Raw genomic sequence first — 13,820 nt, 5'->3', positions numbered from 1 at the left:
TAAAATTATTTTTTTATAAACTCGTCAATAAAATAAATAATTTATGCAACATTATTTTAATATTTCTTTACAAATTACAATATACCTATGAGTACCTATTTTACTATTTTTTTTTCATAAGTATCATATTTGAATTATTATCAATATAATATAATGTTATTTTTAATGCAGATTGCAGTTATTTATTAGATGCTTATAAACATTTTCATAGAATATTTTATATTCCAATATTATTGGAGGTGAAACTACTTGGTTGCTTCTCTCTTATCTTCATGTGTATTTGATTCTGTTAATTATTCATCTAATTTATTTAATGTGCTATACTGCTATTATTAGAATAGATTGTAAATATTTTTTTAAATAAAAATTGTTTTATAATTGAGAATTGTTATGTAGAAGAAAACACGCAGTTGCAGTAATATGCTACATTTAGTTCTAAATCAATAAACATGTACAATATTTTGATAAATTCATGTAAAAATAGCCATATATTATATGGGCTTTTCAAAATTTTTAATCCAGTAGCTTAGTAAGGGGATGGGGGTTGTGTTGTAACAAACCCCTTCTTTATAGGCCATATTTAATATGTGCTTTTAATACATAAAAAAATATGTTGTCATGTACAGTTCTATTTCATATTTGACAAAATTATTATGAAGACTACAATACTACAATATTTAAGATATTATATATTATGTACCTAATCTTAAACTTTAAATAAGGCTGATGACTACAACAAATTGTGTAAAGCTTCACAAATTACGAATTTAACAGGAAAAAATCCTACATGCTTGATTCAAAGTTCTAATTATAGGTACAGGTAACTGAACAACAAAACCATGATGGAATTGAGATTACCTAATTATGTGCTTCATACTTATATTGTGTATGTTATAAGTGCTCTTGTACGCATTTGATTAATTGTTAATTGTTATTTTTTTATCCTTAAAACTGAAGAAGCTAAATGGAGACGTTGGAAAGTGAATTTTGAATAGTTAACATTAAAATTATGTATATAAATCATAATTTACATTAAAAAACTTAATTTTTTATGAATGTATTTTTCAACAAGATCATATTAGGCGTCGGGCGTCCTGAAATTAAGGTATTAAACTAAATAACGGTTGTCATTGTTGTATAAAAAAAAATAAAATCGTTTTATGAATTATTTTTAAGTTGCCACCTATATTATATAACTGACGATCGTTCTAGAGTTATTTTGAGTATTACAAAATTGAAATATTGTTTGAACCTGGATGATGCAGTCGAGATGTGGGTATCAAACGATTATAGCTATGTAAATTAATAAAAATTATGTTTTTAAATAACTTTTGATATATTTATAGTGAACTCTGTTAACCACCTTAAAGATACGAAATATGTTTGACAAAAAGTTTAAATAATATGCGACGGAGATTTCTCCGACAGGGGAGTGTCATTTTCCACTGTAGCATTCCAGAAATAACTAATAAGAAACACAACTATAAGCTGGCCCCCCGAGGTAACGAACTACAGGAAACGGGTCTCCATGTGTGTCATACTTTATGTTTTTCAAAACTGTATACATAATAAATATGGAAGATATCTTAAAATTGACAATATCGGCTCCATAATGTAAACTAGCTTTGTCATTTTAAAATGCCATCAGTACACAGAGTACAGAAGGTAGGTTTGTCATATTATTGCCATTACCTGTTGGCGAGCTGCTTCCGATAGCCAAATTCACAACTACCTAAATAAATCAAAACATTGGGTAATTCCAATTACCAATATTATTCTATGATAATATGTACCGAACACAAATTAAACAATGAACATTATTACGATTTTAGCAGCAAAAATATCACACACCACGCGATTAGCACATGGCAAACCCGTAATATAATTTGATATTTATAAACAATATTGTTTATATAATTCAGTGACAACTGCTCAGTGCACACGCCACAAACTGCCGCAGTGATCGCAGGGCACTGCAGTAGTGCAGTGTCGTGGTTGTATTTAATCTATTCTGTGGTAAAATACTAAAATTATATTATAATTATTGTCTTGGGCAGTCTGGCAGTAAATCGTGTATTTGTGTCCGTCATTCCGGCTCTATATTTCCATCAGAGCGGCAATGTTGTGTATGGCTAATGCAATTTTATAAATTAATAATAATTGTTTAAAAAAAATGTTTAAAAAGTTTATCTTGTCGCAGTATCGATCAGTGGTCACACTGGATCGTTAGGTTAATTATTAGTGTTAAGTTTATTGTAGTCGTAGTGTTATTATTCTGTGGTGTTACCATTGAACTCTTTATGATAATAATATACGATTTGGCTCAGAGTGCCGCACTCCGCACGCATCCATCGGCAGGTCGAAGCGGACCGGGCGTCGATCATCTTGAAAATTAATCTCGGCTTTTCGGAAATGCTATGGCTAAATAATTTTTTATTCCATGCGTGTCACTTACTGGACCAAAATGTAAAATATTGCTGACACACCAAGTTATTTACTATTAAGCATTTTAATATTTTATATTTTTATCCATGGCCCATGGGAATTTCCTTCTCACTGTTTTCCGGCCGTCCGCCGTCGAGTGACAGTTCATTTTTCTTTTAGCTTCTATGACTGAACAGCTGACGAAAATCGTTCGCGCAGATATTGGATGAACGGACGATTTGCAGATTTTCAACAATAATAATTCGACAATACGACATTAAAATAATAACAAATAATTGATAATTTTCGGCAACACTTCTTGAAGACAACCGTAAGTATATTCTGTATTGATCAGGTTTTATTGTTTATTGGTAAATTGTATACGCGTTCCATTAACGCATAGTTTATTCAATTATATATATTTTTTTTATAGTTTTTGTAGTACATCACTCTGTGTTGATAGTGCTGTCGTATATTTATATTATAGTCTGGACGGCAGGGGTGTTATTTCAGTTTTTTTTCTGGGTGTGCAAACTTTTAGGCAGACAAATTTTGATTTTCACCAAGCCATTGAAAAAAAAAATATTTATATGTATAATTGTAGGTAACCTATGCAAACCTATGTAAATATTCTTTCCTTCCCTTTTATAATTCTAATTGAAACTTAGAACGACTAATGCAACTTTTAAATAGCTTGAAATTCAAATAATTATAAGCTTATAAGCAATTAAAGCAACCAGCTAAAACCATTTCACTATTATTTGAAAAAAAGGCAAATAAGGTATATGATTATAAACCTGATAAAGCCGATAAACCCGATAAACCAAAAATATACAAAAACTTGGAAAAAAAAATTTTTATTCATTTTACCCATATAATATTATGAAATCATAATGTATGGCGCATTGGAGTATTAATGGCCAGCCAATTGTTAATATTTTTTTAAGTTAGTGGTGCTGTTTCACACCTTACTCTCTCTCCCCTAAATGACGCCCCTGATGTACGGGTGTCTGGTTGATTCATTTAACTGGTTATCAGTGGCGTAATTAGGTATGTGGGGGATTATGCGTTGTTATCCCCCTTTGACTTTTTAAGACTTGCCCACCACATTTATGTACTTATAAAAAGTTAAAACATTCCAAAAAAATTCCATAGTATTTTTACAGAAACAATACAAAAAAATCCAAATCTCCCATCCCATGCTAGCTGCATATCTTAGATAAATGCATATCTTTGTAAATTTGTAATAAACGCTATTGCTCGAATATTTTTATTTTCTATGTATTCTTCAAAAAGATAACGATAAGTATGATAATAATATGTAATATTTAGTTAGTAGCATTATTGATTATAAATAGTATTTATAGTCAATGGTAATATTAATAATTAATATATTATATTATATCGTAAGTAGGTATTATAATACAAAAATAAACCATTTAGCGGTCTAATATAATTTTATTGCTCAGTGACAACGCACATCGGCAACCTCGCATATTGTCGTACACTCGTACCTATGTAATTATTATTTGTTTCAATGTACGTAAACACGTAGTGCACTAGTGCGTTTATACTATATAACTCAATATAAGTATATTTTATTGTACTGAATTATTTTATACATAATAATATAACTATGGTTAGAGGCATTTATAGTTGTTATCCCATCGGTTTCACCTATGCCAGTCGTCCCATTTCTTGTCTTTTTTTTTATTAATTACTTTTAAGTAAATTGCTGGGCCTACAAACTTTTCAAATACCTACAGATTATAATAAATCACTGTAATCATTATTTTAATTCCGAGCGGAACAGGTCTGTGTGCCTATGTCAGTATGTTACTAATTTTATTATTATATAGTTATTTCATTATTTGTCTTACTGTAAAATGTAAATAATACGATGGGTACGCCGGTACACATTATTCGGTTTAAATACGGCTATAGGGCTTAACATATTATAGCTAAACATTTTTAAAATATCATATTATTATTGCATATAATATATTAATATACTATTATATAGTATGACAAATTTAAACCTAAAATCTAAAATAAATAAGCCCTGAGCACAAAAATAGAATCGAGATTTCTACAGCCATCTGTATTTACGGCTGGGGTACGACAACCGAAAAATAATTATGTACGTAAAAGTTTTATGCATGAATACTTATGAATTACGCCAAAATAACTATCGTTAATTTTTGTTTAAATATACAATTTCGTCCTGTAACGTACACAGCTATTTCCAATGGAGGGGGTTTATACAGGGCATTTCGAACAGTCGAACTATAATTTATGAAGGTGGGAGAGAGGTAAGACCTATCAATTTGTAACAAAAAATTTTTTATCGCCTTGCTCGAAAACTATTACTTATATAATATTAGGTACACACAAAAATGTGGGGGGGGGGATATTTTTACTTAATTACATACAGTGAAAAAAATATTAAGGGGGGGGGGATTCGACCCAAGAACTAGAACCTTGATGATTTTTACGGTTCCGGTTCGGTTTTTAGAATAACTAAAATTTCGGTTCCAGTTACTTGACGGTTTTTAAAAAATGAACATTTCGTCACCTGTCTTGGTTTTATACTTGTACTTACTACTGTTAAAAAAACTAGTTCCTTTTCGATTCTTTAAAATTATAATGAAATATTGGTATTGTCAATTGGCGTCAATTATTATGAAGAGTCAATTCAAATTTGCAACCAGATATCTTATTATTTGCTTACGACTAAATAAGTGAAAAATGTACTCATCACTGTCACTTCATATACGACGCCGTTTCAAATAAGAAACCAAAATTAATCCTAAAAAACCTTTCCATAAAAGTAAAAGTATTGGTTCTGGTAATGTTCCGGTTTTTAAATTAAGTTAAATAAGAATTTTGGGGACGATTGTAAACCGCCAGAATACCTGTTGAATAAAAAGGTAATGAAAAGGTCCAATGACTCCAATGTAATCTCTGCCATTTTTGTTTTCTTACCTGTAATGGATATATGGTAATTCCGCCAGTGCTTATGTAAAACTTCATAATATATCTCAAATAAAGGAGCTCAAAAATCCAAAATGATTGTGCTAGAGAACGTTATAAATGGTTTTGATAATAGATATATATTAGACTGAGATATCAAAATATCTACAAATTATATCTCATCATTTAAGTTCACAGTTCCACATATTATAGTATAACATAACATACCTAGGTTGCTAGATACATATTTTATGATCATTACAATTATTTATTATGATAATACATTATTACCTATACATGACAATTTGGATGCTTTGTTCTGACAATTATTATTTTTATGAATTTTTGAAAATTTTTCGGGATATTATAGTACATGATATCTGATATCTGATATCTGCCCAATATATTAATTTTATTCTGTGACTTGATTTTCTTCACTGGCGAAGTTTACATGAACCCAATTTTACCCCTCTTCCCTCGCATGTGTATGCCATTGATTTCATCAACATTTTAACTTCAAAATGTCTAAAACAAAATCGGGCTTCTATATTTTTTAGGATTCAATATGAATTATTCATAGAAAATTGTATACTTCACATCAGGCCTTCTCTATAAAAATTTAAGATTTTTAAAAAAATGTTTGTAATTAAACACCCTTTACAACACGAAGAAAAAAGCCTCTGACAAAACAAAGACGATTAAAAAAAAAGTATCTTCTTAGGATATTGTTAAATTTAATTTGATGCCAATATCAATGTCCCTATTGTAAAGCATACATGTTTGTACAAATTTGAACTTTAAATCTTAATAAAAAAAAATCATGCTATGTATTTTAAATATTTTGATAACTGCTATTGTAACAATATATCAAGAGTCTTATATTAAATTTTTATACTTTTTGACCCAACCAATAAAATTGTATTATTGACATTATAAGAAAAGAACTAAAAAAAATGAAAATTGAAAATGCCCTACAACAACTCAAATGTATCGAAATATTTTTAGAATTTTATCAAATATATAAATGGACAAAATAAACATATGGTGTAAATTTCAAGTATCTACAGTTTTTCGTTTTTGATTTATAACAAAATAAGAAAATAGTTACATAAGAAATCTAGTAAATATCCATATCATAAAAATTTCAACTTTAAACGCTCATAAAAATTAAATTTGACCTTCTGGTTGAAATAATTTGCAAGTTTTCGTGATTTTTACGTATTTTGTCAAAATTTGAAATTCAGACGCTCATAAAAAACTATTGTAGACTTACTCTCAACTTTTTTTTAATTTCCTCTGACAACAACTTATAAGGAACAGTGTATTATATTTTCAAGCTTTTTGGCCGAGCTATCATTTTTTTATAGACATTGATCGAAAAAAAACAAATAACAATCGAATATTTCATATGTCTATTAATAGTTCAACATGAGTCAAAATATTTTGAAAATTGTATGGTGTATAGAAAATACTAACACAAATATTCGGCGAACATATTTTCATGTGTCTATGAATTTTAATTTTCGCTCTCCCGAATGCACCAACTAGATTCCCTTTCCTACCAGAAAATATGCTCTTGGAGAAAATCAAAGCACTTCTACTGCTCCAAAAGGTGATGACGGACACAAAAAAAATAAAAATAAAACACATTGTAAAATCAATACATTCGTTTCAGAATATAAAATAATAATCCAAATAAATTTGTTTTTTTTTGTATAATGTCTTTAAATTATGTAAAAAAAAATCTCCAAAAACAATCATACTTTTGAACTTTTTGAAATAAAGTATGTTAATGGGAAAATTAACTATGCTAAAATTATTGAATTTATAGATGTCATCCACTGATAAGATTCGAAAACTTTGTCGAATTTGTGGTGATGTTGGTTCCATAAATATATTTGGATCATTAGGACAGTCATTGGATTTATCTGAAAAGATTAACACACTGTTGCCAATAAATGTACGTACCTACTTGTATAATATATTAAATACCTGTATTGTTTTCATTTATTTTTTTAAGAAATTGTATTATGTTGATATTATGTTGTCATAGGCGTAACTAGGATTTAATGGTTACAGTGGCTAGAGTTCTAGAAAACTTATGTTCAAAATAACTTGGGAGGGCCCCACAACCCCACCATCACATTAAGTGTAACTGTCCTCTAAAATCAAAATCAAAATCAAAAATAAACAATAAAATGTAAGTTTAAACTCATCATTAAAAACAAAATGTAAATAATAAAATAAGCACAATATATTATATAGGGGGCTAAATACACACATAGAGGGGCTAAGCTCTCTAGCCCCCTAGTTACGCCGATGATGTTATAATATATTAATATGTATTATAAATAAATGGTTTTAATATAATTAATATAATACCTATTTAATTTTAAGAATAATAGAAGTAATAATAATTTTTAATTTTTAAATTTGGATTGAAGATATCACTCAACGACCGTCTTTCAATAATGGCTTGTGATGCTTGTGTCAATCAAATAATTACAATGAATCAGATAGTGGGAATAGCTATTCATACCAACGAGTTGATGATCAAACTACTGGAAAAAAAAGATAGTGTAAGGGATTAGCCAGTTCGGCGATTGTTAATACTATAATTAAATAATATATAGGCAGATACAGTGGTGTATTGTTAAAAATATTCATGGATATACACTATACGCTTTCTTGACTTATCTCTTAACCTTCTTAAATCTTAGGTTTTTATTAAAAGATATAAGTTAAAAAAATGTTTTTCTTGCTTCGCTTGAATACACTTACAACCTTATAATAAGTATCAGATTAGAACTAAAGTATTTTCCAACACCTAACTGAATGAAAAACAATAAAACCACACAATGACTTTTCATTTTAAATATAGTCATAAAATAAAATATATTATGACCTTTAAAACAAAAATTGTCTAAATATGTACTAAATATGTTGAGTAGGTATTTGATCCCAAATTTTGTGAATCGTATTCTCACATCCACGTTTTATGATGAAATTAATTTTAATAATCATTGTTATTAATAAACGATTCAGAATTGAGCTTCGGCGTTAATATATTGTGTATATCTATCTATAGTCTATACATTTAAAATCCAAATACCACCTAGTCACTGATCGCTGTAACTCAAAAACTACGCAACGTACGAACTTGAGATTTGGAATAGAGGTTCTTCTCATATTTTCACCGAGCAATGATAAAGGGTTTTCAAAAATGTTGCGTTATAGTAGAGTAATTAACAATCATAATTATTCATTGTCAATATGTATTGTGCTGCAAGGCACGGGCTCATGGCGGCTCGCTTATTTCCAGCTACCTGCAACCTATCCTTTTTGTCCGTCGTGTTGATAAGAATTGTTCCGAGAAGTTATAGGGATATATTGTAAATATGAAAAAAAAAAACAAAACTACACACGGGCGAAGTATATTAGTATTATGTATATATACCTATACAGTTTTACCACAGACTATAAAATATAAATAGTACCAAGTCCGTGCTTATACCTGCATGGCTGCTTCTATAGTAATTATGATACCCAAATAGCCACACCCATACAATTATGTATACATATTATACATTTACAAGCATAACGAGTTAGACATATAATATTTATATCAGTATATTATACTATCTGAAACTGGTAGTTGGTTTTCTAAATATTTTTTGATAACCAGCTAAAAATATTATGTACTAAGTAGTAAATATTATCTAAGAAATGAAAATTACAAATAATTATAGAACAAGTTGTTTTCATCACCGAAAATTCTAATAGATATATGGGGTAATACTGCCGAATACCCGCGTATCATCGTTTATTTAGTCAGTAAACGTTAAAAAAACTAGAGAAGTGAATTACACAGTAACCCTCCGCCGTGACCCCGTATGGTATACCCGCCAATACACCACTGAGTAGATATAAGATACTTAGATACATCATACATATACGATATACATTATAATTTATATTATGTAGGCATCTATAGTAAGGATGTTGAAGAACATATTTACATATGTAAACGGTTAGATACGACTGAACTGTTATTAACGTATGATAATAAAAGTGAATAATGTTGGTGTGGTGTACCTATCTAGCTCGAGTGATTCCGAACTTGTTTTATCAAAAATAAATATTATTATTCGATGCTTATAATATTGTAGCAATTACTCATTCTCGTATTCGTTTGTCCGACATCCGGACTATATAGGATATAGCACATACTTACACGTTCTTGGTACCTAAGTTTTCTACATACCTATTATTGATTATTAGGGCTCGGATTTTGTATCATATTGTTCTTCTGTTTTTCTATATAAGAAATTTGACTTAAAACTTAGTTACACAAATACATTCCATGTCATTCTGATTCCAAATAAATACATTTTTTATTGCTTTTTTCCAATTATTCCGGTCGTGTCATTTTTATATGTTTATATGCCTTATTGATAAAAAAACTTAATTTTATTTATAGGATATGAAAAACTACATTTCTTATTTATGTATGGTAGTATAGATACTTACAGCAGTGGCGTACACAAATATTTTCGATGATGGGAGGGGAGGTGTGCTATATAAAAAAAATGATATGTACGTACATGTATATAATATATCAAAATATTCATTAATTTGTATGCATCTTTACATAAAGTGTAAAAATACCAGGGGGGTTAACCCCCTCCCTCTCATATTTTTACGCCACTGACTTACAACTCTAAATGTATGTCAAACACGGAATACGAACTAAAGTTATTAATCATGATACTTACTTATAACTATTATGTAGTATGTATTCACTGCACTATCACTATTATTAATATTAATATTATGCTAGAACTAATACCTTAAATTTAAATTAATATTCATGCTGAAGTACCTCCGATGGGAGGTCTCTTCATTCAGTCTCTTCTGTCTATTTTTTGTTTATGTTATTATCAATTAAGCTTATTGTTCAATATTGTAACAGATAGCGTAATAAATAAAATTTTGTTTAAAAAAAAAAAAAAATTAATCATGATTGTTTGTTTTCGTTTATCAATCAAACCGATAAACGATATCATTAATGCTAATAATACCTATATAGCCTTTTTATAGACTTATTATATTTTGATTTTTTTAAAAAAATGTATGTATGCTTTTTTGTTATTTATTCTACTTTAAAATCTGAGCTATATTGCTTTTGAGTCATGTTGCATAAACGATGGATGTAGGTAACATTTGATCTAATAATTGAATACGTGTCCTTACTCCTAACTCCTAAGTAGTTTTTTTATTATTATTAGTTAGATTCTAACTACAAATTATTATTTATCAAATATTACAATTAAAATTAAAACAATAATTATAGTACCTAGTTAATAATAACATTTAATACCTATGCATTTTTGAATCCACTGTTTGTTTACAGACCTTTCAAGAAAGGATGCTGCAACTTTGTCGTATCTGTGGAAATCCTGGCCTGTTGCATATTTACAATCAACTTGATGATATTTCGGCGAACTTAGCTGATAAGATTAACTCATTTTTAACTTTCAAAGTAATTTTATCAAATAACATATCATTGTAAAGTATCGGTGTTAATATACCTATTACGTACCTATAAAATGATACTATTATTTAATATACATTAATTTTGATAAACATTTTTAGCTCAATATCTTTGTTAGTTTTGCTAAAAACTGATAGATACTTATAGTGGCGTATTTGTGGAGGGAAATAGGGGCATCCCCCCACGATAATTGTTTTTTTTTTTTACTGTTTTGCGGAAGCTGTAATTATAAGTTAAATTCCATTATTACCTATGAGTATTATGAGTTCTACAAGTTTGAACCAGTGTCTAAAACCCTAACCAAATAAAAATAATAAACTATTGTATTCAAATTTCCTTATATTGTAACAGTTGAGAGATTTTCGTATTGTACCCCCTCTCCTGAAAAATTATCTCAAGTACTCCGCTGGGTACTTATAATCTCGTTTCTAGAGTGGTCATGTTTCTACCTTATGTTATGTGATTGCTTTTTTATTTTTAGGTGTCTCCTGCTGATCAACTATCACTGAAAATTTGTGAAAATTGTATCAATCAAGTAGAAGATGTGTACCCTATATTTGAATATTGTCATAATACTACACAACTAATGTCGATGATTGTTGGAAACATACCACAGGATACAATGAATGTAAGAAGTTATGTTGTAACTTATAAGTTATGCGGACGTCTCACCCTTATTCATGTATTGCCACCGTCTTCCGAGTGGGTAAAATAGCAATTCAGCTGTTCTCATTTAGCTTCGTTAATTTTAATAATAATATGAGACCATTTTCAAAATTTTAGGTAACAACATATTCCGTGGTTTTTGTATATTTTAATTTTGAAGCGAGTTATGAGTACATATTTTTAGATTGTACTGTTTTATAACTCACTTAAAAATTAAAATATCGGAAAAACACTTGTAACAAACACAAGAATATGTTGTTACCTTGTAAAAGATACCTAGGTAAAACTACTGATGTTGCGCATTTGTAACACTAAGACATGCGGGTGAGATTTCTCTTAACAAGCTTAGGATTAATTATAGAATTGTTTTAAGCAAGGGGATAACAGTATAACACACAGATACAACCTGTAGGTACGAGTACCTACACCCCCGTTCAACGTCTGCCTGTCCACCATCTTATTTTTTTATATCGAACTGGGAAGTTACATAAAAAATTCTGAAAGTCAATTTGCATAACTATTAAATAATTTTCAAGTTAATTGATCTTGGTGGGGTAGAGAGAGCAACTGCTCTTGCATTTTTGTTTCATTGTTCGATGTTTAAAGACCGATTTTAAAATGTCAAAAACTAATTTGCTTAATTCAACTCACCGGGGAAGGGGGAGGGGGGTGAAACTTCACGGACACATAAAAGATTTTTAGATACGTAGATGATATTATTTATAATATTTAAACATAGTCACAGCTCGCTACACCTCCCCACTAAAAAAAAGGTTTTGTAGGGCTACTTTTTGTAGAACTACAAAATCTTAAAAATTATTGTTTACATAAAGGTTAATAATTTGTTTTTACAGTGACAATTACATGAATAATTATATATAAAATTGACTAACTTAGTTGACTAGAACATTCATATTTAGTTGACTAGATCAGTTATTATTTATTTAGATACATTTAAAATATTTGATTAGTTATTATAAAATTTGTGTTAGTTTACAACAAATTGTTTTCATTAAATACAATAAAAATAATCTTATTCTTAATTGGTTAGTTAGCATAATAATTTATAAGTATTCATACATTTTTTTTTTAATAATAATAAACAATCCAATAATACATTTTAAACTTAAACTAAACATTTCTAAACTTTAAACCTTACAATATAAGTTATGTCTCAGTTATGTCCAGTATATTGTAATAGCACATGGTATTTATAATTTATTTTTTTAATCGTTTGCATATCCACACCACTCGACAACTTTACAGTGTATGTACTTAAGCAAAATGATGTTAAACAATTTATCGATAATAATATAATAAATCTGAGGCATTGGGTATTTTATTTATATACCTAGCTAAATCCATACAAATTGGGTTTGTTAAATCTCGATCAATTACCATGTCAATTAAAAATCTTTTTATATTTGTCATTATTTCTCGAATCTCTGTATTCTCATATGGCATTAAGATAGAATTATTTGCAGTTATTATGTGTATATCGAAACACTCCGTAAAATTAAACCATTCCCCTTGTTCTGGATTTATATGTATTTGTGTTGCGAAGTTTATATTAATTTGTTGTAACAATTGATTTGCTCTATCCATGTTTATCGTATCCTATGAGATAAATGTTATTATACTGATTATTATTTTATATTTATTTATTTATTTGTTTATTATTTTTTTTTTATTATTATTATGAGGTATATTTTTTAAAATGTTGAGCCAAATTCTCGTATTTATATTTCCTGATCACATAGTCAAATATAATACACTTCGTATAAATAACGTCTGTGCGAGGATCATGAGCATGTGTTAACTTATGCTTTTTATGACATATTTTATCGTGTGTTTCTTCCAGGTTCATTAATCTTCCCCTTTTGTCAAAATATCCCATCTCTACAGTGGCTATTAAATTTATCGGTCGAGCACCACTTGTCTCGCCCGATCTTGGCAAGTTTCCCGAAGCATTACGATCATTATTTTGCTTTTTGTAACATGTGGAGATGTCATGTCCATTCAGTTTACAATATGTACAAGTGACAGTTCCTGGAGTATTATAATTAGTTGGTTATTTTGAGTGTTAGACGGTCGCGTAAAATTATTGTTGGGTGGTCGCGCATTATTATTTCGTCGTAGATTACAGTCGCGTGCGTAATGATTTCCTCCACACTGATAGCATTGGATATTATTTAAATAGTTA

The 13,820-nt window shown here is 28.9% G+C and overlaps 1 protein-coding gene across 5 annotated transcripts in view; it reads left to right on the top strand.

Moving 5' to 3' along the window:
- The first annotated feature begins 1,962 nt into the window (after positions 1 to 1,962).
- LOC111033951 (zinc finger protein 709-like) overlaps positions 1,963 to 13,820 on the top strand; it is an 18,148-nt gene continuing 6,290 nt past the window's right edge. Inside the window, exons 1-6 of one of the 5 annotated variants that reach the window (XM_022314925.1) lie at positions 1,963 to 2,126; positions 2,605 to 2,755; positions 7,229 to 7,357; positions 7,842 to 7,976; positions 10,811 to 10,939; positions 11,433 to 11,579. In XM_022314925.1, the coding sequence (XP_022170617.1) occupies positions 7,229 to 7,357; positions 7,842 to 7,976; positions 10,811 to 10,939; positions 11,433 to 11,579 (540 nt within the window). In that variant the 5' untranslated portion in view covers positions 1,963 to 2,126; positions 2,605 to 2,755. Of the gene's footprint in view, positions 2,756 to 7,228; positions 7,358 to 7,841; positions 7,977 to 9,480; positions 10,610 to 10,810; positions 10,940 to 11,432; positions 11,580 to 13,820 lie in introns of those variants that run through there. The other 4 variants (XM_022314924.1, XM_022314923.1, XM_022314927.1 and 1 more) reach the window with 4 other exon arrangements.

Source organism: Myzus persicae, unplaced genomic scaffold (assembly GCF_001856785.1).
Source record: "Myzus persicae strain clone G006 unplaced genomic scaffold, MPER_G0061.0, whole genome shotgun sequence".
Lineage (NCBI taxonomy): Eukaryota > Metazoa > Arthropoda > Insecta > Hemiptera > Aphididae > Myzus > Myzus persicae.
The sequence above is the reverse complement of the archived record's forward strand: the minus strand, read 5'-3'. Positions and strand labels throughout refer to the sequence as shown.